This window comes from Calonectris borealis, chromosome 20, assembly GCF_964195595.1.
Source record: "Calonectris borealis chromosome 20, bCalBor7.hap1.2, whole genome shotgun sequence".
Lineage (NCBI taxonomy): Eukaryota > Metazoa > Chordata > Aves > Procellariiformes > Procellariidae > Calonectris > Calonectris borealis.
The window spans coordinates 1716462-1743365 of record NC_134331.1 but is presented as its reverse complement, the minus strand read 5'-3'; the positions used below and the strand labels follow the sequence as shown (position 1 = coordinate 1743365).

Below are 26904 nucleotides of genomic sequence, written 5' to 3'. Positions count from 1 at the left end.
CAGGGAGCGGTGACACCTCTGCTGGTGTTGTCCGAAGAGAAGTACTTTTCCATCCTTAGCCAAATCATAGTATGCCCCTTGAACCAGGCACAGGTCAGGACTGTCCTTGCCATCTGGCTGCTGGAACAGAGGTCTGGCTACTCTTTCACCTCCTATTCCTTAGAAGCTGTTAACATCAAAGTCAAATTAAAGGAAAAAAACCACAACCTACACACTGTAACAGAAAACAAAACATTTCACAGCTAGAAATGGGTATTGGAGCAATGTAAGACTCCTCTCCTTCAAAAGCCCCTCCCCAGCTACTCTATACTTGTCTCCATAGGCACCACGAATCTGCTCTCTGTGTGAACCCAGCGGGCACCTGACATTTCGCTACAGCTGCCCAGGCTTTCCTGGTTCTAGTTTCACATTTTCTCTCCAGTACTGCAGCAGTAAAGATCAAGAGAGATAAGGCTCATCGCACAGAGCTGGGTGGAAAGTACGCAGCTGGGGCAGTCCTAAGGGATTCCAGCGGCGGCACCTATTCCTACTGTCTTATTAACTCTAAATGCTCAAAAAAAATTATGTTGCCAAATAAATTTTTTACTAGTTTATTGAAATTAAAAAAGACTTATAAAACTGAAGATGAACGTTTGAGAGAACTTTACATAAAGCAACAAATTGCTAACAAACAGATTAGGCAGTCGATTGGAATTGGACAGTTTGCAATCCTATAACACAGATGTGGATTCCTCCATCTCCTCTTGACACGTACTTTATAACCACCCCGAAAAGAATCCTATAAAAATTGCTTCAAAGCCCCTTTTGCATTGCAATAGTGCAGCAAACCACAAGTAAACAATTTCCTGTTAACCTGTTATTTCAAATATAGACTGAAAAGGCAACAGGCGTTTTGTGCAATTCCATTTTAACAAACTTTTAAGTTGAAATATCAAATCTACACAGTGCTGTCCCTTCACAGAAGGCAGGGAACTGCTGGTTCATCATGTAGGAAGGCGTCCCCGGCTCTGTAAGCTGTGAAAGTGTGCCTCCTTCAGGATCTGGTTGATGTGGAAGTAAGGACCTTGGCTTAGTGCAGACTGCTCGTGGAAGGACTGAGAGGAGACAGGACTGGATCCTGCAATTACCGGGTTTAGGCTGGTTTCTGCACTGCACGCTCTGTCAGGGCTGTTGATGCTACTGCTACTACAGCTGCTGCTGCTGCTGCCGCTATCACTGCTGGAGGACTGAGACAAAGAGAAAGTTAACAGCGAAATCACACAGTCTTCTCTCCTGTCCGTAACAAAACACCTCAGTTAAGCAAACGGTCTTTACAGTAAGTCCCTCCCTTCCAGATCGTCAGGCTCACGTTCAGCCTGATGGACTAACGTAAATCCACCAAGTGCTTTCTTGGCATTTATAGCTTCCGTTATTGCCAACACATGAAAAGCGTCACCGAGCTGAAGGGATGAGCAAGCCTTCACCCGGAGGTTCGCTGACCTCCGGTACATTGGATTTCAATCTCTCGGTTTTAGGCCCACCAGCTCTGCCCCCATGACCCACGTTAGCACTAGTGAAGTTTGCTGAATTCATCCGAGAATTGGAAAATAAAGAACATTCCCACTGAACTGCACGTGTCAGTAAAGGCAGGCAGGGCATGAGAAGAGTTTATCACTTCTGTTCTAGCAGACATTTTAGGTAAGCACCATGCAAAGCATTTTCCTACAAGTCAATCTTTCCAAAATAAGATCTGAAGCATCCAAAGCAACACGCTGTTAAAAAGAAATGTAACACAATACCCATTTTAAGTCTTTGAACACCTTGACATACATACAACTACTCTTCTCCCAGTTAAGTACTGGGACGGCAATGTTAACTGGTAGGTTTCCATAACAAAATTTACTTGACATGACAGTGAAAGAGTGACTTCCACATGCAGAAAAGAGAACTCATGATTTAGCTCGCATAGAGGACAGGGCTCTTTTGCCAGCATTTAGGATAAACACATTTCATGGTAATGACTGGAAGAGCGTTAGCCATCATTTTCAGTGTTTCAAAGACATAAAACTGTTTGGTGTACACCACTTTAAGGGCTGCTAATGAAAGGTTCTATTAGTTACAGCTGAAATATTTTGTTACTGTGTGATAAGCTGTTCAGGACAACACTGCAAATATTTAGGTGCTTAAGAATCAGAAAATGGCTACTTTGCCATCCCATAAGAAGTAAATTCAGAAAAGCAGCCAGCGTAAGTGACAGCAGTTAAACAAAACCGCACATTTTTGTAAGTATTAAACTAAAACCACAGAAGTCAAAGCTTGGTGGTCACAGCAGAAGACGACAAATTTAAAGAAGTCCACAGTAATTTAACAGTCAGCACCACATCCAGAAGGCCTCAGTTTGGATTAAATCTGAAGAACGGTGCAAACTGCACCCGACATGTCTGTCAATGAGCAATGAGAAAGGCCCAGGAAGGCACCATATGAGTATTTGAGGTGGACCACATTCAATGCCGACTGGAAACCCCACGGCACTGATTCCACAATCAATCGTCACAATTCAACCATATAAATTTCCTTGTTTTGCTAAGCACCAAAAATGCTTCAGTTCTGTTGTAGTACAGCAAGCAAGACAACGGCACCGAGGCTGCGCCCGCGCTGGCGTGTTAGGTTCAGCTAGCAAGGAGAAAACAAAACACATTGAAGTCATTCTTGAGGAAGCAGCAGATGTAACTGCACGAGCAACCAGCTCCTCTTCCTAATGCTGCTAACACTAGAGAGGGAGAGAACACCAGAAGGACAGAGAGGAGCCACGAAATGGTGCTTGCTAGACCATCTCATTTTGCATAGAAGCACAAATATTGAAATGCAATGCTGTTACGCTGAACAAGTCACAGCAGCCTTGGAGAGAAACCCACCGCACAGGACACTTTGTTTCCTTTTAGTCTGTGTTCCTTACTGTTTTTCTTTACAGCCACCTTCTGAAAATCAAGGTAAAAATCAAAATGAGAACCTAGTATTGCTTACTGCTAAAGTTTCACATCTTAACAAACGTTTTAGAGCTGTTAGTAATGATTATTTTATGCATGTCTTATTTTTTTAAATCTGAGATAGTGTCCTGGGACGTGCTTCCTACATCTAAGGCTGTTGACAGATCTGATTTGTCAGACCCTCTTTATTTCCATTTCTCTAACGCAAAAATTCACTAGCACGTGAAGCCCATTTATTGCCCAAATCACGTCAAAGACCTACCATTTCCCCAGGCTGTGGTGCACATTCTGTTACGCATTTGGACTACAATTAGACAAAAAAAGAATCCTTAAAGTCATCATGTCAGCAATGACAGGCATCTACACAATGAAACAAAGTTTTAAGCGAAAGGGCGAAGGAAAGTAGCCCAATGAAAGTTTATGAGTACTTTAAGTATCAAAAGGACATCTTCACGGTTTACCTGACTCATAAGCCCCTCTTAACATCACACTGAATAGCTATAGAAGTTTTAAATAATTTCCAAACAAATGTCCTGTTAAATGTATTAGTCTGCTATTCTGTGACATAGTATCTCAATCATTCATGACAGGAACTTAAGAAACAGCCATTCAGACCCTGCTGCTCTCAAAATCTTTCAAGATGAATTTAACAGAGGCGTAATCTGGTTTTAATTAGAATTTAAGACCAGCCCTTCCTCAATAGTGTAGAGAGGCACAGCTGCAATGCTAGACAAAAACTTTGATTTGAGAGAACCAACTGCTGCTGTGTGTCAGCAATCTCCACCAATAAAACAGTGGTATTTCTACGCTCTGGGGAATCCTGTCATCGGTCAGAATAACAGAGAGGAACCAGAAGAAATGAGGTTTTACAGAAGAAAGTTATTCAGGAAGGAAAAGAGCTTGTCAGAACGATGCAGACTCCCTTCCTTCCCAGGGAAAATCGGAGCAAAGGGCTTTTCATTGGTGATTCCCCAGGCTGCAGAGCACAATTGCAGATTCTCGTAATTCCTGTGAGCGGCTACTTGCAGCCAGCCTCTCAGAGGGTCCACTACAACTCAGCCTAACTTCACGTACAGGACAGCAATGACAGCAGAGTAGGAAGGGCTTTTGCTGAATTTATAGGGGAGTACCAGGGAAAACAACACAGCTAACCTCCTGGTAAATGGAGCACAGGCTGAACAGGAAGTGAAATGTGGTGGCAAATGCTCTGCTTCGCTAACGTTTAACATTCGCTGTAGTTCTAGCCTAGCGTTTTTGTCGTGTGCCTGTTCACGGACTGAACTGCAAAGCAGAAGTTTGCTATCATCCTCAGGGTGGCTGTCACCTCGGAGTGTGGGAGTGGTTTGTTCCAGGAGGAGCAGGAATTGCACACTGTTATAGCAATTTGCCAAGAAGCAGTGCTGACAGAGATGGAAGAGAATCTGCTTCCCTCCTGTAAAAGTCAGTCAAGGATGCTGTCTACCCTGGATGAAAGGACAATCTAGTGAGAGAAAACAGCGATATCCCTTTGCATCAAATCTAGCTCATGCGAGCAGTAGGATTCAAAGTGAGGGACTGAGGGATAACATCACAGAACAGCCCACGTTTGAACTGCCTCTAAGAAAAAAATCTCCCTTCACCTTACACATATTGCTGTCAGCTATGAAGAGGAAGACAAAAAAAAAAAGGGAAAGAGATCCTGACAAAAGCCAAGTTCAGGTTTAGTAATACAGCTGCCTGATTTTCATACTGAGGTTATGTTCTCAAGTAAACCACACTCTGTAAGAGAAAACAGTCAACTTGCAACTGAAGGAAGGCAAAAGGAATCAGTACGTTAGCTAATGTTTCACAAAAAGCAGGTGTGCATATGCCCTCAGATGAAAAGCAATTCTCTCCTCATGTACTCTTTGAAGTTACAAATTGCTCTCACACACACACCCCCTTCTCTCCTTGTTCAATATCCTAAAGCTAGTGAGGATTTGTAATCAGCAAGAGCTGCCTTTGCAAATGGCAAAGCATCAGGAAACTAAATTAAAGTATTACAAATGGCCAAGAATTTCAAAGTGACTTCAATCGGAAGCACTTGTGCACTATAAGCACAAGAATTTCTCCACTTGGTACAGGAAGTCCTTAAAGAAACATTCAAATAATACTGATTTAATCTCATGGCTTGAATTTCTGGGCATGCTCAATTCAGTGATCCAACATTACAAGAAAACAAGCAAAAAAAAAAAAGGCAAAAAAAAAAAAAAGCTCTATTCATCAGTAGACATTGTGAATTTTGTTCCCTCGAGAAGGGGAACGTTGATTTTTGTAAAACTGTGTCCAGCAGGTGCATTCCTCCACTTCAGCGTCAACAGTAAGAGATTCTCTTTGCCTGCACATCAGGGTTTAATGTGTTAAAAACATACTTTTACAACACAAGTGCATGCATGAAGCAGGAGTCTTAATGTTAGCTTCAGCAATTGAACTCTGCATTGATTTTGCTGGTGGCGGGGCAGGCAGTTCATGCCCATGCTGTTCGCTTGCAGGCACCCCAAACAAAACAGCCGTTAAGGACAGAGTTAAGGTCATCCACTCTTGTGTGGCTACTACAAGACTATTTCCACTTCTGCATTTTAGCGGCTTCGCCCAGTCAAACGCCGAGTGTTTATATGACAAGCAAAGGTGCTTCTGCCACTCACCATGAAGGTTTTTCCTGATATTCTTAATTTCATTACTCCTACTTCAATCCCTTGTTCCACACTAAATTCTTCCTCCTCCCGCCACAAAGCTCGTTTAGCCATTAACTACTCTACACACGAAGAGGTGTTTAACCTGTTGGACAAGTGATTCAGTGTCAGATGGCAAGCAACTATTTATGGTTCTACCCGTTATACCCGAGAAGCAAAAACTACTTCATCCCAGCAAGTCTTACTTCTGGCAAAACAGCAGTACAGGAACCAGGAACATTATTCATCACAGCGATGATGAACGAGTTAGCTTTGTGATGAACATCTCGGCTGTTAGAACATTTTCCATACAATATCACTATCACATTAGCTACGTGTAAAGGTGTACTGGTTAAAAAAAAGTCCCCCTCATAAAAGGAATGGTGGGATACAGAGTTTTGTACCATTTTAAATGTAAGTACACATTTGAAGCCATTACCATATGATAAAAGATATGTTGCTCAAAGTTACATAGCACAAAACATTTTCTGCAGTCAAAGTATAGTTAATAGCTCAATATAACTGCAATAGTTTGTAATTACTCATTACAGCCAATCTTCGGAGAGGGCTGTACAAAAAACAACAAGGATATTTCAAAAACCTTAAAAGAAATCCATTTCATTAACTTCCAGGGACACAAACCAGGAGGGAGCCCCTGCTCTGCACATTCTTTTCCATGAACATTTTGCAACAGAACTACATTGCTAATTAGAAATGCATACAGTGAATTTTCAGATGATTAATACCGGCAACAATTCAGAAAATCTGGCAGCAGCTTGGAAATCAGCATTTTTTAGAAAAAGAAATCTCACAGCTAGCAAATTGCACCATCCTAGAACACCTGTCATGTAAGCAATGAGAGAGTAAGAGACAGTTTATCCCACGTCCAGCAAAAGATCATGGCAAACACGAGTAGAAACCGAATAGTTTGAGTTCAAGTGTTTTAGCTGTGAACGAGCGAGTCTTGCTTAAACTGCCCAGCTCCATCAGAGCATTTTTTTAAAGATCAGATAAGCACTACTGCTTGCAACAGGCACTTTGTGTACCGCACTAGTTGGAATGCTTTTTGACTTTATACCACAAATAATCATGTTACTATAAGTAAATGCAAAGTTGGAAGAGTAGATGGCCAGGCAAAGTGACCACACGCGCTTGTAATGCACCCCAGTCATCTCCCCAGTTCTGGATACGTTACACCTCATTTCAGAGCGCAAAACTAGAAGTGGCAGCAAATGCTTTTCTTGTATCTTCACTTGGGTGCTACGCATCAGTCTTTGGAATGTATTAACAGAAATATTCAGGCCAAAGATAACCAGGTTCACTGGAAAACATGCTGATTTCCAAACCACGTTTTACAGATTTCAATCTCTGAAGTACGTAACAGAGTCAAGCCTCATGACCTCATACACAAAACAAAAAAAGTGTTTGCATTAACTACTCTCCATGAATAAAATTTCACAGAATATTCCAACTGTTATTTAAACTCAGCATTAAAGAAAACTGAATTTGCCCGAGAAGGCTCTCACCTCAGTGTCCCAAGAGTCCTGAAGGACAGTATTCCTGGTACTACGTTTTGTCTGGGGAACATGACCATCATCTTCATTGCCATTCCGTCTCCTCTTCCTGAAGAAAGTTCAGGGAGAAAGGAGGAAAAAGAAAATATTATCAACTTACTGATATACTTTCTGTTTTGTTCTCTAAAGGGAACTCTACAAAAAAAGCAGGAAAACTTTATAAATAATGAAGGATGTACCTAAACCTCTGATGTGCTGTGGACTTTCATATTCTCTTTTTAGCTGTTCTCTACAGAATAGAGAGAAAACGATCATGTTTCTCACAAAGCAGCCAGGCTGATGTTTTCATATCAGTTTAAGGGACATGGACTCACGCCTGCCATTAAAACCAGCGCTGAGAACCTTTCTAAATAAACTCGTTCAACAATTTTCAGCCTTGCAACTGCTCTCACTACTCAGGCACATCTAAAAATAAGCCTGGGACTTTGAATGACATCTGACAGGCTAAGAAAAGCACCTGGAAAGAGTGGCAGTGACCACACTTTCAATAAATACCCAATTACATTAATCTTTCTTACATGAGTGTGCAGTTAGCACCTATAATGACTTGCTTTTGACTTCAAATGCTCTCAGAGTGGAGAGACTAGTCATGTTCCCGAGCAACATTATCTACCATGAGGAAAGAAAGTTTTGTCAGAAAGCACCTCATGGAAGACAAATCCTTCCCTGTTTCTGATGTATTTGCCATCCTCTTATGACATCAGCGCATCTTCACAGCAGCTGATCAACAACAGCAACCTAGAATCCCTGTGAACCAACATCTCACTGTCCGCAGAATTTTAATACTGATATAATTTTTCCCACCATACAAACACCACAGGTCAACCAGGACCTCAGCATGCTGGGCGCTATCCAAAATATCGGAGGGAGCTGTTTTGGTGGTTAAAAATTAAAACATAGTCAAATGAGTCAAAACAGACTGAAGCGAGGTATTTATAACTGAATCTTGTCTTACAGACAAGCTTCAGCAGCAGACTCAGCTACCAGTATTTGGTCCACGCCTACAGACCAGGAGCTGCCTCCCAGCCCTCCCATCCCTGGGATGCCCACAGCACTCTCAACCGTTGTCCACCACAGTCCATCGGCTTCTCCCTCTCCTAGGACCACTCTTCTTAGAAGAAACATTCCCCCCCTCGCTCCACATTTGCGTTGCCTCTAGATCCCTCCTTTTCTTAACGCCTGCAGCCGACAAGCAAACTCAACACCTCCGTCCCCCTCGGCCTTCCCTGCCACCTCACATACTCCGGGCTCTCACAGCCCAACTCTTACATGCTTCACGGTCCCTCCTCCTTCTCCCCCACCCCAGGTCCTCCGCCCAGATAGGGCCTACCTCCTCCCCTTCCCCACCAAGCCGAGAAATGCCCCTCCAGCACACCGTGAGGCCCCCATATCCTCTACATCCCTACGCCTGTTTGATCTTCCGAACGCAGCCAACCGCCCCCCCGGCTACACGTTAACGTTCACCGCCGCCACACTCCCAGCCCCAGTTTAACCCCTCCCAGAGATCAGGGGGCCGCTCCTCCCCTCTCCCCCCATCCCTCACCCTCGCAGCTCCCGCCTTCCGCGCACCCTCCTGCTCAAGCCGACCTCTCCAGGGCAGTATAAGCCACCCCCCCCACGCTCTCCTCCCACTCCCCCGGTCGCCACATACCCTCCCAACCCCGAAACCTCCCCTCCCGTGCCCGAGGGGCTGTCCCCCGGAGGCCGAGCCCCTTCCCCTCGCCGCGGGCCCCCTCCCCAACCACCGCCTCCCCTCAGGCCGCGCTCCCCTCCCCCACCCCGGCTCGTCCCCCACCTCTGTCTCGCTCCCCGCTCGCTCGGCAGCGGCTGCCGGCAGCTCATGGCGGGTTGGTCTGAGCTCTAGCGAGGCGGGACGGGGCAAGAGCGAGAGGCCGCGGTGCGGCCTGGCCCGGCGCGGCCCGCCGCCCACCGCTGAGGAGAGACGTCCCCCGCTCGGCTCCAACCGCCGCTTCCGGCGTCTCCGCCTCCTGCGCATGCGCAACGCCCTCCCCGGGCCGGCCACGCCCACTTCTTGCGTCTTAGCGTGCGCCGGGGAGGGTGCGCATGCGCACTGCGCGCGGCCGAGCGGGGGCCCCCCCCCACCGGGGGCGGCGGCGCCTGACGGAAAAGCGGCCCCGGGAGGGCGGCGCGGTGCTGCCATGGCTGCGGCGCCGCCGGGGCGGGAGCTGTGCCCGTACTGCCGCAGGCCCTTCAAGCGGCTCCGCACCCACCTTCCGCACTGCAAGGCCGCGCCGAGCCCAGCCCCCGGTAGCGCCCCGGGCTCAGGCCTAGGCCTCGGCCCGGCCGCCAGCAGCGCTCCAGGCCTAGGCCCTGGCCCGGCCGCTGGGACCCCCGCGCCCGGGAGCGGCTTTGACTCGAACGGAGCCGGCCCCGCCGCCGGGCCGGGGGCAGCCAGCAGGCCGCGGACGGGAGCGGCCGATAAGAGCAGCAAGCGGCCGCCCAGCCCCGGCGTGGGACAGGGGCTGCCCGACGCGGCCCCCCGGGAGGCGGCGGCGGGACGCGCGGAGACGGCTGCGGCGGCCCGGAAGGGGAAGAAGGCCGCGGCCGAGCAGGATGGAGGGTCCGGCCCCGGGCTTTGCAGCCAGCCCGACGGACGCCATGCAGAGCGGAAGGTGGAGCCCACGGTACAGGACGTAGCCAAGTCCCTTGATTTGCTCCCCGAGGAGGTTAAAGATATACCCGAAAAGCTGAGTAATGGAGTAAAAATAGTAATAGAGAAGCACCGCGCCAGGGTCATCAGGGAGAAGAGCGGTTCCAGGAGCAGGGGCATTTCAGCAGGAAGCCACATCACACACAGGTCGCCTGTGGAAGGGCCGGATCCAGGCGGTGCTGCTGACCACACTGATGCAGCCCAGCCTGAGCCGCAGGAGGTTCCAGAAACCGCAAACACAGAGACGTGTGGCCTTGGAGCTGCAGAGAATGCGTCTGCTAGCTTAAAGGGAAAAAAAGGCAGTAGTTTAAAGGGAACAAAAATACCCGTACTCCGAGATCCCCCTGAAGCTGGCTGCAGAAGTAGCCCTGGTGACCTCGTTCAGCGGGAGGGAGTAGACAAAACTGTGACAGAAGAGAAGCAGATGTACCTAGAAGCTGGTGTGAAATATAAAGCCCCTCTTTCTGCTTTGCATACGAAGAACCATCTGTCAGCGATAGAAGGTTTCACAGGTCACAATGAAGGGACATCCAAAAATTACCTAACCAGCATACAAAAGCTTCGAGAGAGCAAGGAGCAGATGGCTGTAGTTTCTGAGCCCATCCTGAATGCGAGGAGGGACACGGAGCTGGCGCTGCACCAGTTCTTGCTCCACACCTCCAAAAGCCAACCCATCTGTCTATCCCAGGCCTCTGGCAGGAGCACGCCGGCAGGTGCCATGGGCTTGGAGTGGTTTCCAGACTTGTATCCTAATTACGATGGGCTGAGTATTTTTCCAGGGAAACCTTTCCAAGAAGGCGTGGGCATCACAACGAAGACACCAAAGGGCAGTGTCTCAGAGGGGCAGCAAGGTAATGTGAGAAACGAAAGTTTCTGCTGCTGAGATTTACTGCGCCGTCAGGCTAAACCGCCCGATGTGAATGGGAGAGGAGGGGTAAGAAGCGCTAAGCTGCTGGGCTTGTGCAGAAAGTGATCCAGAAAGGATCCAAGGAGGTTAACTGTCCAACCCTCCAGCCTGCAAAACCAGTGGTTTACATTTCTATTTAGGTTTAAGACAGGCTCTTGCACGTTCGGGCTGGTGGAGCCAACTCACTTTGTGGGGGAGACAATTTGCTCTTCCTTTCTGAGCAGTCAGGCCCAAGTCTCTTGCAGCTGTACCAGATACCAGCTCCGTGCTCACCCCCCAGCGCAGGGAGCATGAGAGCACCGCGCGCTTTGCCCTCACTTCGCTGCCTTTGACCGCTCTGACGTCTTGTCGCACAGGTCCCCTCTCAGAGAGGCGTCTGATGGATGTAAGGCTGGGGGAGCTGCCCGCCTGGCTGGCCACCTGCAAATTATCTCCCCAGGGGCTGCTTGGAGGAGTGCGGAAAGGTAAGGCTAAATTCCCAGCTCTTGGGGCAGAATTGTCCCGCTTACCTGATTTACTTGCTGCAGCCTGGTCCAAGTGGCCAGTCTGGGTCTTTATAAAGAAGTAAATAGACCCAAGCATTTGGCTTTGGAAAGTTACGTGAAAACCAGTGAACTCCGTAAGACCTGCGCGTGATTTGACCCTTGCATTTCTGTTCTGACAGCCTGGAGCAGCTACTACGACAAATACATCAACGTGAAGCGGGGTGGACCAGCCGGGATCTCCATGCTGCTGGCTGGATACTGCCTCCTCAGCTATGGCTGGAACTATCAGCACATCAGTAAGATTTCCTTCTTGGTATCTGTCTTATTTCAGGCAATTCTCCCTTTTGCAGCAGGTGGAAAGTCTATTTGCCATTCATGTTAATTCAGGCTCTGAAATAGTTTAAATACTTCACAGTTAAGACTAATATCAGAGCTCAGAGAACACTGTTCTGAGCCGGCTTAGGTAGGCAGAGGAATTTAGTTAAAGTGGGTGATAACAGTTGCTGATTCACAGCTTCTCCCTGGAGAGCGCCAGGAGAGTCAGGAGCACTTTTAAACCCTGCACAAAGCAGAGGGAGGAGATGTTCCAATACTAAGCACCCATTCCCTGGCTTTACTCATAACTGACAAGGGATTTACTGGTGTTTGTGTAGTTTCCCCAGCAGGACTTGCTCTCCTGCGCAGCTCTATAGCACATAAAAAGAGAAGGCTGCAGTCAGCCTCCTGCTTATCACCGCTGGGCAAAGCACACTCATATAGTCCCCGAGCATAGCACTGTGCTAACACTCTTCTGGTTTTTTCCCTGTTTTCCTAGAGTGTCATCGCTGGCGTAAATACCACTGAAGCAGCTGGAGCAGCACCCAAGGAACAGTCGCAAATATTTGATTGGGAGTCAGCAGAAGTGCTCAGGACCAGAGTCCCAACAGGAATTCAAATCAGCAGAGGCCCATTTACTGTCAGAGACAGGTTCTTTAATTGTTGAGGGGGCTGCTTTTCTGTTACCCTCCTGCAGACAGAGAGGTGACACTGACAGTAACAGCCTGCGGTCACTGCTCTGTGGTTCAGGCAGCATTTAGTACTGAAAGAAGAAAGTGTTAGAGCCGCCCCTTGGAGGTCTGTATGCAGTAGAGCTCCTGTAGTCTGCAGGAGCCCAAATTTCTCACTTTGGGACACCAGACACAGGACAACTCCTTGACCTGGGCTGTTAATATAGATAATTGACGTGTGTGTGTAGTCTGAGTGTTTGGCAGCAAGGTTTGCGATGGGTCGTGGCAGGGTGGCGTTAGGCCAGACTAACCATTCCCTTTAAGTTAGCAGAGTTGTGCCCGGCTCAGCCCGTCTTTCACTTACCCCTCTCCGCAGCGAGCACGATGGGGTTTGCTACCGACTGGCAGGAGAAGGGTGGTCCCTGCAGGACCCCTTCCACAAAGGGCCCCCAACCCCTGCTCCGCTGTCGGCGCGGCGCAGGTGGGGCTGCCCAGGCTCTGAGCGAAGGATCTTTGTGAAGGCTTTAACGCAGCAGCAGCGCTCAGACCGCAGCGCCCTATTTCTGGAGGAAGAAAATCCATTGGATTAGCTGTTGTGCCCGAAGGGCAAACCGATGTCTGCATCAGACAAATGAGGACAGTTACGAGAGTGCTAGTTGTAGCCTGCCATCACCAAACATGTCTGGAAAAGGGTTGGTCATGTTACAGGCATGAAGGGCAAAACAAAAAAAGCCAAGGAAAAAAAAACCTGAACTCTTTATTCAAAGAGCGGTGCAGTAGTACTGTGTCAGAGGTGTTTCACCAAAAACTCCCTCTTCCCAGCAATAAAAGCTTTTGTGAGTTTTCCTTTCCTGCTTGGTACTGTGTGTTCTCAAACATGGTGCTTCTTGCCCCCCTTCACGGGGGATTAGCACACCCACGCCTTCCTCTGCCCGGGACCCCGGCACAAGCCGGTCCCACACCCCTTCAAACCTGGGATTGCGTGGTGCGCGCTCCTGCGGCCCCAGTCCACGTGCAGCCAGCTGCACAGGGGGGAACGGGCAGCTGTGAAGAGTCCAATTTTAGTTGCGTTGGGGAAGCTGTGACTTCTCTGCTGCTTGTGCAAAGAGCTGTGGGAGCCGGTGCTGAGCAAAACCAACTGGCTTTTCTAGTCCAGCAGCTCCCTAGTAGCCGTCTTGCTGGCTCCATTGCGCTTTACGGTGTCCTCGTGCAGTCCATGCGGGAGCACTCAAGTCACTTCGCCAGCAGGATTTCCAGCCCAGTCTTCCCACACTTACTGGCGGAGTGACCTTTCTGTCCGCACTGGGGGGACAGGGAGAGGCAGGCATCGGTTTTGTGCTGGATCAACCCAGTGCCCTGTTACCACACGTTCATTTTCACATCGTTTCCCAGCGACTGGGCTAACGGAGCCATGCCCTGTTCCGGCACAGCTCTCACCTGCAAGCAGCATCCCGAGACCTCCAACTGCAACAAAGCTCCGACCCAGAGGGACGCCAGGGCTCGCTGCTCCGCAGGGCTATGCCACTGCATGCCGAGTGGTTATTACCACAGAATTCCCTTCACTTCCAGTCAGATTACTTCAATCCAAGTACAGCCTCCTTCCCCCCAGTTTACACCCCGGCTGCCGGGGGGGGCAGGCTCCAGGGCCGAGAAATACAGCCCAGGCAGAAGACGGACATCTCGAGTCAAGGGAGCTGTCCTGAGCGCGCTGTGGGAGTCCCCGTGCCACATGCTGCCCCTCGCCATAGCGCTTTACCCTCCCTCCGAGGCAAGACCGTTGCTCCCAGGCCTCCCAGTCCCCAAAAACACTCACCTTGAAGCAGATGCCTCGTTCAAGTGGGCTCTGTGTGCCTGGGGGGCAGCTACCGGTGTCCCACAGCTGCGCTGTCAGGTGCTGGGTAGCGCCAGTGCCTGGTAGAGGGGGCTCCATGGGTGGCACATCCTTGCATCCACTCTCCCCGCCGGCAGTCAGATCCAGCCGTGCCAGCCCCCAAGGACAGCCAGCTCCCTGGGGGGACATGGGGCAGGAGGGGCAGTTGGCAGCTGCTGTCCCACAAGAGCTGGGGCAGAAGCCAGGGAAGCAAGAGCTGTGCAGCTGGTGCATCCCCCTGATGGGCGGAGGCACAGACCAAAAGGGTTTTGGCTCAAGAGGGAATGGCATAGGACCTTCCCTGCGTCACCTTGGATGGATCCGTGCTGCTCGTCATCATCCCGGCCTTGAGGCTGGAGGGGGACACAGAGGACAGGCAAGTTACTCCCTGAGACATGGCAAGCGGTACCCCCAGATCCCCCCACGGCCTCTCAGGGCTGTCCCAGGGCTCAGGCAGCTGGTACAGGGCTGTCCCCCGCCCACCCGCTGCAAACCCTGCAGTCACCAGCTCAGGTTGGACATGAGGAGAGACCAGAGTTAGTTCAGACAAGGAGCTAAAGCACCCTTGTCCTTGACCCAGACACGCAATGGCCATGTCCACCTCGGAGAGGGGGCCGTCCCCCGCTGTCGCAGGCCGGCTGTGTGCTGAGCTCCCCCCCAGCCTGCCCCGTACGTACTGCATGAATTTGCACTTGGGTCCTTCTGGGCAGAAGCCGACGAGGTAGTTGGCACACATCACCCTCCGCGTGTGCTTGTACTTGCACAGGGGACCTGCCGCGCAGAGGAGAGGTTCCTGTTCGTGGGGACACAGTACCACACCCCCCGCCCCGCAGGGATTTCGGGAGCCCAGCTTTCCCCCGCAGCCCCATTCCCCTTCAGCTCTATGGGGCCTTTGCTGCCCCAAGCCCAAATCCCCACCGGGCACCCAGTCCCACTCCCAGGCAGTCCCCAGACTGTGGTTCACCCCACTCCGGCTCAGCCCCCTCGGAGGTGGCAGGAGATTGGGCCAGCAGTGGGTTCCAGACCCCCTGTCACCGGTGGGTGGGGAACACGGGCAGCCCCTGCTCACCCTGGCACCCATCCCGGCAGCTCACCGTGCCTGCAGAAACCGCGGTCGTACCAGGGACAGCCCATGGTGCTGGCGGTGGCATCAATGTGCAGGAAGGGACAGTCCTTGTTGCTGCACTCACCTGTGGGAGCAAGGGGTGGGACGGGTGGGACAACGGTCGCTCGAGCCAAATGCAGCGGAAAGTGCTCAAGGATGGGCTGGGTGGGAGGAACAGAGGTGCCCCGGGAGCGCCCATGCTTGGCCCGGGGAATGGTGGCCCAGGGCGGGTGCCAGTGGCGTTTCTTCCCACAGACAGGAGGTGGCATCAGGCGCTTGCTCGAGGCCAGACCCGAGGGACATGGGCGCTGGGGTGGGAGAGGCTCGCTGGGGTCCCCAGCCCGGTCCCACACCTACCGAACCTGGAGTAGAAATAGCACTCGGGCATCTTGCTCACGTCGTACTCGTGCAGGAAATCGCACCCGTCGCCCTTCTTGCAGAGCCCGCGCAGCCAGTGCTTGCACACCACCGTCTTCTCCCCGCCGACGTGCCGGAAGGGGCACCGCACGCCTGGCCCCGGCACGCACCCCGGGTCGGAGCCTGCCTGTGCCCCGCAGCCCCTCTGCCTGCACCCGGGACCCCCCACCCCAGCACCCCCAGCTCCTTGGCTTAGGACATGCCAGCACGAGCTTTCTGGCATGCGGAGGAGATTTGCAGCACCCACTGGGTGCAAGGGCTTGATCCCCTGGGCACTGCCGAGGTCTGGTTGCCCTGGAGGTGTCCAAGCCCTCCCCGGTGAGAAGGGGTAGGAGCCCTCATCCAAAGGGCCAGGGGGAATGATGGACTCTGAGCAGCATTTTGGGTCAAAACCTGCCAACCCACTGGCCATAGGGCCACGGAGCAACCTGCCACGGATATGGGCCGGTCACGGAGTGGAGAGGGGCCCTGTCCAGCTCCCTGGTGGCCCCAGGGTCTTGCAGGGTGGTGTCGGTTCCGTCCCCGTCCCTTCCCAGCACTCACCCTTGGTGCACAGCCCTCGATGGAAGAACTCACAGACGGCTGCCCCCAGCTCTGCGGGGGAAAGCAGGGCAGGGAGAGCTTCACCCGCCAGCCCCAGTGCCAGGACCACCGTGCCACCAAGGGCAAGAGCATCTTGGCCCACTCCACCAGCAGCCCCCGAGAGCTGTGCCAGACGCATCCCCGAGGGAGCAATGCCCAGAGCCAGCCTGGCCTCGGGCAGGAGCCCAGGGAGGACCAGAGGCACCAAGGCACTGTGGTGGGTGCAGCAAGAGCCAGGAGCACCAGCAAGGAGGAGAACCCCAACACCTCCTGCACCCCTGTCACCCTCCAAGGATGCCACAGGATCCTGTCCCCAACTTACTGTCCATACCCGGGAAGGGCAGGGGCTGAGCTCCTCGCTGCTGCTCCACATCAGCCTCCAAGTCAAACCTGATCTTCTCCACACCAGCCACCAGCTCCTGCATCGCCCCTGCTCCGGCAAGAGGCACCTCCAGCCCAGCACAGGCAGGGAGCACGGCTGCAAAGGGGCTGGAAAGCACAGGTCTCCCAAGGGAGCCCCACGCTCCGCAGGTCACCGCAGCCAATCTGGGCCCCAGCAGCACTCAGAAACCCTCCTCCTCCTCCCCAAGCCAGAGCAAAATCAACCCAGGCAGCAGCCCCGAGCCCTCCATTTAGAGAGAGAAGCTGCCCACATCTGATCTCAATTTGCAGCCGTGATTGCCTGGTGCCGCAGCCCAGCTGCAGGGAGCTCAGCCCCGGGCCCCCATCGCATCCCCCCTAATTGCTTCTCTGCACCGACATCTGCTTTTCCTCCAGCCCCGGCTCTGGGCAGGGCAGCTGGCCCCGTCTCCCCAGGGGCTGCAGGGGCTGTCCCCGAGCTGGGTTAACCCCCTCACACCGGGCTGCTGCTCAGCCTAAACAGAGCCAAACGTGGCCTGAGTGCTGTAACTAAACGCTCAGATCGCAAGGGACGGATCCTGCGTGGGTTTTGTTGCACTCTGAGTGCTTTGAGCGTTGCTGGGTGCAGAGCTGCACCGTCCCCAGCCCCGCTCTCCAGTGCCTGGCGCCCGGCAGGACAGACCCACGCCCCCAGGCTCCTGGGGGGGGGCGGCCAGGTTGCACCTCACACCCTGACGAGAAGCCCCTTCTGTCCCCACCGCCGGGCCAGGGGCTTGCACGCATGCCAGGCTGCAGCGGCACATGCCGGGCACGACCACGGTGCCACGCTGCCTCCCGGGGCTGCCGCGGGCCCACCCTGAAAAGACCGCGCAGCCCCCAGGTTTAACGTAACGCTCCGTCCCTTCTCCATCACGCGCATCCCCGGCATGCGCCCGGAGCGACGTGGCCTGACACGTCGGGGATGGAGACCTGCTCCCATTCTGTCACTAGCTATAAATGCACTGGACCAGCGCTGCCTGCCTGCCGGAGCACTGCCTGCGGGTGCCGCGGCCGCAGCCCTGCGCCGGGTGCTGTGCACCGACCCGGCACCGAGCGGTCATGCCGCATCCCACACACCCGCCGGGTCCCACACCGAGATGCCCACCCCGTGCTGTGCAGATGGAGGGGTTTTGGGGAGGCTGCGGGTGCAGCCCGGCTGACCTGCCCTCCCCTGCAGCAGGCACTGGCCAGACACTACTGGTGTTGCAGCGGTGCTGGCATTGCTCCCCGCTAGCCCGGGACCCGTTGTGCTGGCCCCTCGCTTGCGGTGTGCTGGAGCCACCGTCCCGTCCCGTCGAGCGGGGCCGTGCCCCGTGCGCGCTCAGCGAGCCAGCGCGCGCTTTCTGCCCCGTCGGCTCGCGGCAGCGCGGTGCTGCCGGGCGGGAGGCTGGAGCTGACAGGCATCGCAAAGATCGCGATTGCCAAGTGACGGTCGCAGGCAGCCAGCGCCGGGTCACCCCAGGGCCTCTCCCCTCCCTGCGGCACCAGTGAGGCCTCGGGGAGCGAGGGGGTCCCGGGAGGGGGTGCAAACCCCGGTGACCTGCCCTGCCCCACTGCTTCATGTCAGAGCATCATTAAGGGACAAGAGGAGCCTGGTGACCTCCCAGGAGGCAGAGCCCAGGACCATCGGCTCAGGAGATGGGTGCTCAGAGCAGGGGCAGGGGGCAGCGGCCCCGGGACCTGGCACAGGGCGGGGGGGCCGTGGTGCAGCGACCGGGGCAGCGGCAGCCCGGTGAGCTCAGAGCCACCAGCTGCAGCTGCTGTTGTTCTGACCAGGACAATGGCCCAATGTCCCGCGCCGCGGGGCGTTGTGTCGGCCCTGGCGCACGCACAGGACCCCATTGTGTCCCCGCCGCGGCACAGTGCTCGCCCGCTCCCACCGGGGGAGACCCCCCGGGATGATGGGGGCACCCAGCCCCTCCTAGGGCTAGGAGCTGTTGGGAGGGCCATATCCTTTCCTCCCCATCCAGCACCAGTGGGGAGAGCCTGGCCAGTGCTCCCAGCAGAGCCGTGCTCTCTACCTGCTTGGGGAAGGGCTCCGGGGCTGCTCCCAGCGCTTCACCCCATCACAGCCCAGCTCCACCAGCGGGGCCGGGGAGGGAAGGCACCCTCCATGCTGGCAGAGCCCCGCTCGCGCCGGGGGCCAGCTCTGCCCACCCTGCTCGCCGTGCCAGATGTGGCCCCTCCATCCACCCTCCCTGGGATGGGCAGGGGCCACGGCAGCCCCATGGGACCGGGAGCACCCAGGGCAAGCCCTGGCCCCGTGGGAGCAGGGACAGCCAGTCCTGCCCTCCCTCACCTTCCCCTCCTCCCTGGCTGGCAGGGAGCGGGGAGGAGTGCGGCGTCTTGGCAGAGCCGGCCCTTGGCAGGAACCGGCCTGGCCGGAGGGTCCCAGCCCGGAGCCAGATCCGGCCAGCGGGAGCTCGCCCGCTTCCTCCCGCCGCAGGCAGCCCCGTGCGACGGGCAGATAAAGCACGGCCGCCGCAGGTGCCGAAACGCCGGCCAGGGGACCAGCCGCCGGGCAGGACTCCAGCCAGGGACAGGCAGCAAAGGTGGAGGCGGCGGGACAGGATCTGGGGACGGTGGCAGCACAGAGAAAGCCGGTCCCCACCTGCGCAGCAGGGTGCGAACACCACGTCCCCAGGCACCTCGTCCTCCAGGAACTCAGGCCACTGCTGTCACTACCGTTTCCTTTTATTCTCTGCATTTGTACATACATGGTATAAAACCCTCCTCTTCCACCCGCCTGCACCAGGCCAGCGTCGGCACTGCCCAGCCCGACCGGCCCTGCAACGGCGGCCGCCCGGCACGCAGGACACCGGGGCTCGCCCTGGCTCACGGGGGGTCCCAGGCGTTGCTCCCACGGGGGACAGACCCACGGTCCCATCAGCCTCCCCGGGAGCAGCCAGTGCCAGGGCTGGCCTGGGGACATCCCGGAGATCCCCTGGCTGCTTGGAGGGTCAAGCATCTGGGATGGATCCATCCATCCGAGGGATGGGGAGCGAGTCCCCACCGCGGCACGGGGCTGGAGGCTCTTGGTCTGCAGAAGATCCCCAAGGAAGCCGGGGAGCTGGAGCCGCCCATGGTCCCGGGGGTCCCCTCTGAGCTCCAGAGCCAAGTCCTTCCTCATGGGAAATCTCCCCTCCGTTAAAACCAAAAGTGAGAGTAAAGAAAGTTAAGTACAAATCAGAAAGCAGTAAAAACCGTACGGCGGAAAAAAATATATATATTACTAAAGGGGCTAAAACTTCAAAGCCTCATCTTGTTTGATCCTATACTGCTTTACATGGGCAGGGGGCAGGGAAGAAAAGAGCTAATATCCAAAGTCCAACAGAAAGAACCGAAATCGAGTCTGCTTTCCCCTCCCGGGATGTGCTGGAGCTCTCCGGGAGCCGAGAGGCGTCGGGGCTGCGCCGGCCCCGGGCGCAGAGTGCTGTCCTGCCGCGGCACGTCCGCCGCCGGACGGGGAGAGGGAACGAGGGAGGAGTTGAGTCTTCCCCGGTGCCACCCGTTGCAGCACCAGGGTATTCGGCCCCGTGTCCAAGCAACCGCAAATGAGAACCAGACCCCTTGGCTTGGCCGCCCGCCTTCTATACTCTGATCTCGTCGTCGTCTTCGTCAGCGAACGAGAACTCTTTGTCAGGGCGTTTCGGGGGGCCCCGGTGGCTGGGTGGCCCGGGGACAGGGCTGCGTTCCTCCGGCCCCGAGGTGCAGCTGGACGCCGAACTGCTGTCCCTGGGGCAGCGGCCGCCGGCGCTGCGGGACGGGCTCTGGCTCGGCAGGGCTGCCGCCGCCGACGGGGAGCCGGGCAGGGCAGCATCCGCCTCCTCCTCGCGGCTCTCCTCCGCCTCGGGGTCTTCATCCTGCTCCCACTGCTCCTTATCCATGATGCTCAGGACATCCCCGAGCATGGAGGGCCCCAGGTCAATGTGGAAGGACATGATGGACTCGGCGTGCTTCATGCCCGCCCCGCTCTTGGCCACCACGACGGGCAGCTCCGTGATGTCCCCGAAGTCGCGCTCGTCCAAGCCGGGGCTCAGCGGCCCGGCGGTCGCCCCGTTTGGGTGCTGCTGCTCTTCGGGGCTCACCTCCTCGGGCAGCTTCTTGACGGGGCTGGAGGAGAGGCTCTTGGGCAGCTGCCCCGCGCTCCTGTCCACCTCCTTCTCGTTGAGCTGGGGCAGGGAGACGGCGTTCTTCACGAAGAGGGCCGAGTCCCGCAGCGAACCCAGCATGTCCCGCCGGTCACCTCGTGTCACCGACTGCGAGCGCTTGCTGCTGCGGAAGCGACGGGAGAGCAGGCTGGGTTTGGAGGCGCCCGGCTCCTCGCCCGCCTCCGGCCCCGGCTCCCCTGCCTTGCTGGTGAGGAAGGAGGTGTCCCCGAAGGCGTCCCCCGCCCGCCCCACGTGCATGGTGTGGCGGAAGTCCCCCAGCGGCGCGCTGATCATCTCGGCCGTCAGGTCGGCCCGCGAGCGCCGCTTGGAGTGGGCAGAGTTGGAGACGAGTTGCTTGAGGATCGGCATCGCGGCGGCGGGGAGGGGCTGCGCCGCGCTGCACCGGGGCGGCCAAGACGGAGCCGCGCGTCCCACGGACCCGGCCGGTGCTCACACCTGGTGCTCTGCGGCTGGGCTGCCACCGGCGTCACGGATGGGTCACTCCTAGGGGACAGGAGAGAGGGACACGGTCAGGCTTCGAGGACACGGATGGGCACGGCCCTGCCGACACCAGCCCTCACCCCACCAGGCTGCAAAACGTGGCCCCACGCCCGCCAGCCGCCCCGCTCTCCCGGGAAGAGCCTCCACACGGGGCATCGCTCCCCGGGGGACGGGTCCCCAGACACCCCCGAGCTCCCCACACCCCCTAAACGAGCGGATCCCAGACCCCATCCACGGAGCAGACGTGCAGAAAAGACCGCAAGAGAAAGACCTGGGCACGGGGGTGTTGCAGGACGGTCCCCAACCCTGCACCCCACGTGAACGGGCACAAAGAGGGACGCGGAGCACCGCGGGCACCCGCCGTCCCCTCCCCGCGCAGCCCCAGCCCACCAGAGCGGGGCACAGCAGCGCTCCAGCCTCTGGGAGCCGCACGCCGAGAAGATGCCTGGGATTTTTTTTTTTAATTGGAAGAAAGCAGGGAGGAGCAGACGCCAGGAGGAATTGGAAACAGACGGCAGGAAGTGTGCGAGGAGGGCGTAGAGCCCTCGGGAGGCACCACCAGCCAAGCGGCGTGCTGGGGGGAGCCGGGCCGGGCCGGCACCCCGTGGGTACCCCTCTTGGCAGGATGGGGACGTGGGGACGCAGTCTTGCTGCTGCCCTTGAGCACCCCAAATCCCTCCAACGCTGCTCCTCGCTGCACCCCGGTGCTGAGCCCACGCGTGGCCATGCCCACCCTCCCCGGCCACCTCACCGTCACCGCTGTGACTCAGGGGTGGCAGCCGGCGGCAGAGATGACGAGGGCCCTGGCTGACTAGGACGCAGAGAGGCACGTTCCTCCTTCCCGTGGCCACCTCGATGCCACTGGCCACCCAGTCCAGCCCAGCACCCGTGGTTCCACAGGAGGGGACGAGGACAGGGACCACGTCACCGCATCCCACGCTTCCCCTGGCGCCAGGCAGCCCCAGGTGGCCCCGGGAGAGGCTGACGGGGAGGAAGGGCTCGCAGCCGCCCGCTTCCTCCTTCTAGGCACTGCCGGCAACGCCACGGCCCCATGACATGCACAGGGAAGGGACCGACGCCTCTCCTCTGAGCAAGCCTCAGGGCAGGGGCCGTGTCTCCCCCATTGCCCACCCAGCCCCAGGGTGCAGCTGAATGGCTCCGCGGGGTCGGCTGGAAGGGAGCCCCGGCCCCACAGCCCACGGGCAGCGATGGCAGCACGGTCCCGACACAAGCCAGCCCCGTACCCGCTCAGCCGGACACCGCAGGGAGCTGCAGCGTCTGCCCCACATCCCTTCCCAAACCCGCCCCGCGACGCCCGTCCGTCCCCCGCCGCGGCAGCGGGGCCTCAGGCTGGCTGCGGCCGGGCCGGTTCCGTGCAGGCAGGACGGACTCTGACCCCACGCGGGTGCAAAGTCCCGGTGCCCGGCCCTCCCAGCCCTGCTGCGCACAGCTTCCGTATGGGGCCGGCCAGGGCAGGCATGCCCCGTGGCACGGCGTCGGCGGCACCGCTCCCCATCCGCCCCCACCCAGGATCCCACCACCCCACGGAGGCGGCAGGGCGACCGCCCAACTCTGCTGCGGCAGAGCCCTGGGGATGCGACGGCACGTGGGGGCTCTGGCTGGGGGAGCCCCCAGTTTACCCCAGCAGCTGGGGGAAGAGACAGAGCAGCCGTGCCACCTTCTCCGCACCCTCAAACCAGGAGGCGAGTGGACTTCTTCCCCTCCTCACCCCGTCCGAACGCAGACAAGCGGCTCGCTGGAGCCCCGCTCCCCTCGCCAGGATCTCACGCATGAGAGCCGAGCGCGTCGCGTGCGTGGCACAGACATTCTCCCCTTGCAAGGTCTCCTTTCAGGCCGGCATTCCTCCAGCCTTTGGTTTTACATAAAACAAACACTCCCGGCGAGCTCCCAGGCTGGGCCAGGCAACCGTGCTGCTGATTTAGGCCATCTGGGGACTGTCCCTCCCTTGTATTTAGATTTCGGGGCCAAGTTCAGCATTTGTGAGATACTTTGCAAGCCTCGGCGAAGGGGCCACCGGGAGGTTGGAGCGTTACCGGCACACCGCGGCAGCCTCCCCGGCCAGCAGCTCTCCATCACCGTCGCAGCCTCCAAACAAGCCACCGCGTCCCCCCTCGACGCTCCTGCCCACAGAGCCTTTTCATAGCAGCCAAAATCTCCCCGACCCTCGACGCTTCGCTCCCAGCCCGCCCCGAGAGGTGCCGGCAGCGCGGTGGGACACTGCTGCCCGCACAGCCCGGCTGCCGGCCCCGTCCTGCCCGGGGGGAGCGGGCCACAGAGCCCTTTTCTCCTCCTCTCACTCGGGGAGAGGAGAGCGGATCCTGTGACATTCCCACTGCCGGTGCTTTCACAAAGGAAACCAGGCCAGGGCGGCTTCACCGCCGCCGCCTCTCCAGCTACCTACCAGGGAAAGCCGCTCTGTAACCCGAGAGATTTTGCAGGCAGGCAGGCTGGCAGCGCTGCCCGTCCTGGGGCAGCGAGCCCAGAGCACGGCCAAGTCCCAGCAGGGCTTCGGGGAAAGGGGAGGGGAGGGGACCCGCAAGTGCGGGCGGAGGACAAGGGGGATAAAGTGAACTGACAGACCACACGCTGCTTCCCACCTGCCCCCTCAGTCCTTTGGGGCCATGAGCTCCGAGGGGCGAGAGCCTCAGGTCCCCAGCGACAGGGTTTCCCCTGCGAATGGGTGTCTGCTTGCAGGACAGCGGGGTCCCGCAGCCAGTGTGGAGGGTGGGACAGCCCCACGGGATGCAGCGCCGGCAGCGGGGACCGCCTGCCCTGATGGCGCAGGCTTCGCACAAGACCCCCCCATCCTCCCCATCGCATCCCCCTCAGCACCAGCCCCCCTTGGGGTCCAGAGGGCACCAGTGGCTTAAAGAAAGAAGCCAGCGCATGGGTGCGCACGGGGGAAACGCCGAGTCCAGCCGCGCTCCCACGGGTCCTGTCCCCGGCTTGTCCCGCTTACGGGCTGGGAGAGCCAAACCCACGGAGGGGGAAAGCATCCCGGCCGGCCCAGCCGGCTCCAAACAAGCCTCCCCGGCTTTGCCGTGCGGAGCGCCCCAGGCAGCGCCCTCCAGCCCAGAGATCAGAGGATGCTCTCCCCACCCTGCCGGGCGCTGCGGCAGGGGCTGCGCTGGACCGGTTGGGCCCCCCACCATCACCCGGGGCCAGGGAGAACCCGCACGCCGGGCAGGGAGGACACACCGGCTGCTCAGCCCCGCTCTGGAGCGCTGCCCCTCGGGGATCCGGCCCAGGCGGCCCTTTGATGTCGCTGCCTGGCAGACAGCTGCCGGAGACAGGGCACGGATCGCACCCTGCCACCGCCGGCCCCGGGAGGGGACCAGCCCGCGGTCACACCCTCGCGTCGGGCTCTCCAGTGAGTCTTCCCAGGGCCTGGGGGCAGACGGTCCTGTTAGTGCGGGCAGCCCAGGCACCCCGGTGACCGTCTCCTCCCCGGCGCGGGTGACAGGTCTGGTCCTGTCCCCAGCACCCGGACGCCGCTGCAGTTCATCCGTGGGATGCGTGGAGCGGCCCCAGCAGCGCCTCTGGAAGCGGAAAGGCAGCCGGCAGCGAGCGTCAGGCCGGGGCCAGCAAGACAGCTCGCCGGGGCGGGAGGCAAAGCTCGGCTCTCGCCAGGGCTATCGGCACGCCGATCAGAGCCAAGCCGGGGAACTCGCCGCCCCAGAGCCGGCACGCCGGTGCCAAAAGCAGAGCAGTGCTCCCTGAGGGACTGCCGACGACCGGGAGCTAGCCAGAGTTCAGCGAGGAACTATTGGCAGGACGCGCCAGAACACGCACAGGACCATAAATCCTCCTGCTACGGGGCCGCGAACCAGCCCACGGCTCTCCAGGGCGAGGAGGGGACATTTCCGGGGGGAAAGGTTATCTCCTCGCTGGCCCCGGCTCCGTCTCTCGCAACAACAGGGTCTGGCCGGGGTCCGACAGGATACCGGGGCTAAACAGACCTCCCGACCTCTGCCGGGCTCCAAATTCCTGCGGTTTCGCTGGGGTGGACGGGAAGTAAACAGGCAGGCTTCCCACAGCTTGGCTGTGGCACCCTACCTGCCGGCGGGGCCCGGCACCCCGCAGCCAGCCAGCTCGGGGGCCCCCGCGCCCGCTGTGGCTGTTTGCGCTCGCGACAAAACCTGGGGAACAAAGGGAGCGACCGCCGCGGTCAGCACAACGCTGCCGGCAGCGGGGCTACCTGCGGCTGCCCGCCGGGGCCGTGGAGGGAGCCCCAGCAGCGGGTCAGCCCATGGCACAGAGCCGGGCGGCTGGCCCCGGCGATGGGGATTCAGGCCAGCCTTGCTCTTCCCCCCCAGGACCCAAACCCACTGAACCTCCTCGGTGCTAAACCTCAGCTGGATTCACTCCACGGTCTCCAAGGGAGCTGTGTCCAAAATAGACTTGTTTACTGTGCACCCAGCTAGGGAGAAAGCCCCGTCCCGGGGTGCAGAGACCTGCGCTCCCTTCGCTGCCTCACTCCGTGCCTCAGTTTCTCCCCCAGACTGCTAACGATCCCAGCTCCCTGATCTATAGATTCGGCACTCGGAAACATCTATACTTAACGCCACTACTGCCGGGGTCAAACCAGGGCGGCGCGAGCTCCGTCCAGCTCCCCACGAGCGGTCACTGCCCACCAGTCCCCGGCTCTCCAGGCACCGATCCCGCACCAAGGCGGGTTTGGGAGCCAGCCCCAGGCCCAGGCTTGCCGAGCCGGGCAGGTCCCCGCTCTCCAGGGCACCCATGGGAGCCAACGTGTGCTCCCCAGGGATGGTGAGCAGTGCGGGAGGGCAGGCTGGGGGCCGGCCGGGAAGCCCTGACCCCGTCCCAGCCTGCAGGAGGATGAGCTGGAGGGGGATTTCGGGCGGCGCTGACTCAGCACCCGCCTGCGCCCAGCCCCGGCCAGCCCAGGGGTGCTGCTGGACCCGCTCCAGCGCGGGGAGGATCAGCCTTTCCGAGAAGGGCCGCGGGCAGCCACCGCCCCGGGCTGCGGCCACCGCCGGCTCCGGGCACCGCGAACGCCCCCGTCGGACTCGACGGAACGAGGGGAGCCGCGGGCGAACGGCCACCGGGGCGGGGTGAGCCGGGCCGGTGCCGCACGCTGGGCAAACACGGCTCCGCATCCTGTTAACCCCTTCGCCCACCCGCGCCGCGGACCGGCCCCACGCCCCGGTGGTAGTGGGGGGGTGAGGGTGCGGGGGGGGGTCACCGCCGCCCCCAGACCGCTACCGGAGCGGGGCTCGGGGCAGCGCCGGGGACCCCGCCCGCCGCCGGACAATAGCCGAGCCGGGGCCCGGCTGCCTCCCCCCGCGCCGAGCCGAACCGAGCCGTGCCGGGCCGAACCGAGCCCCAGCGTGCCCCGGCCCCCCCCCTTACCTGCGCGCCCGGGACCCGCTGCCGGCCCATGGCCGAGCCGAGCCGAGCCGAGCCGGAGCGAAACCGCACCCCCCACTACCGCCGCGGCGGGCATGATGTCATCGCCCCGCCCGGGCCAATGGCGCGGCGCCACGTCACGCGGCAGCCCCACACCCTCCATTCAAACCCGAGTGGGGACGGGGGCTGGGGGGGGACGTAACCCTTAG

At 58.2% G+C, this 26904-nt stretch overlaps 4 protein-coding genes across 7 annotated transcripts; 1 reads left to right on the top strand and 3 right to left on the bottom strand.

Annotated features, from left to right (window-relative positions):
• Positions 1–574: 574 nt before the first annotated feature.
• Positions 575–9237, bottom strand: VCF1 (VCP nuclear cofactor family member 1). 3 transcript variants are annotated; one of them, XM_075169405.1, is made up of 5 exons: positions 9026–9232; positions 7183–7279; positions 3229–3270; positions 2895–2957; positions 575–1226 (listed from the first exon to the last, which is right to left on the bottom strand). In XM_075169405.1, exons 1-5 carry the CDS (start codon positions 9070–9072, stop codon positions 984–986), a joined length of 492 nt encoding a protein of 163 aa, XP_075025506.1. In that variant the 5' UTR covers positions 9073–9232; the 3' UTR covers positions 575–983. The 3 variants fall into 3 exon arrangements, with proteins under 3 accessions (XP_075025506.1, XP_075025507.1, XP_075025508.1); XM_075169406.1 differs by lacking the exon at positions 3229–3270; XM_075169407.1 differs by lacking the exons at positions 2895–2957; positions 3229–3270 and having other exon boundaries at positions 9026–9237.
• An 86-nt stretch (positions 9238–9323) lies between these two features.
• Positions 9324–13129, top strand: MTNAP1 (mitochondrial nucleoid associated protein 1). Its single transcript, XM_075169401.1, has 4 exons — positions 9324–10752; positions 11165–11272; positions 11473–11589; positions 12108–13129. The coding sequence occupies exons 1-4, from the start codon at positions 9390–9392 to the stop codon at positions 12134–12136; spliced, it is 1617 nt and encodes a 538-aa protein (XP_075025502.1). The 5' UTR covers positions 9324–9389; the 3' UTR covers positions 12137–13129.
• Positions 13130–14423: 1294 nt separating this feature from the next.
• CPSF4L (cleavage and polyadenylation specific factor 4 like) lies at positions 14424–16692 on the bottom strand. Its single transcript, XM_075170125.1, has 6 exons — positions 16576–16692; positions 16215–16265; positions 15612–15764; positions 15244–15339; positions 14713–14920; positions 14424–14502 (listed from the first exon to the last, which is right to left on the bottom strand). The coding sequence occupies exons 1-6, from the start codon at positions 16676–16678 to the stop codon at positions 14424–14426; spliced, it is 690 nt and encodes a 229-aa protein (XP_075026226.1). The 5' UTR covers positions 16679–16692.
• Positions 16693–19329: 2637 nt separating this feature from the next.
• Positions 19330–26834, bottom strand: CDC42EP4 (CDC42 effector protein 4). Of its 2 annotated transcripts, none has more exons than XM_075170087.1 (2): positions 26699–26834; positions 19330–21307 (listed from the first exon to the last, which is right to left on the bottom strand). In XM_075170087.1, exon 2 carries the CDS (start codon positions 21170–21172, stop codon positions 20243–20245), a length of 930 nt encoding a protein of 309 aa, XP_075026188.1. In that variant the 5' UTR covers positions 21173–21307; positions 26699–26834; the 3' UTR covers positions 19330–20242. The 2 variants fall into 2 exon arrangements, with proteins under 2 accessions (XP_075026188.1, XP_075026190.1); XM_075170089.1 differs by lacking the exon at positions 26699–26834 and adding an exon at positions 23359–23573.
• Between the last annotated feature and the right edge of the window lie 70 nt (positions 26835–26904).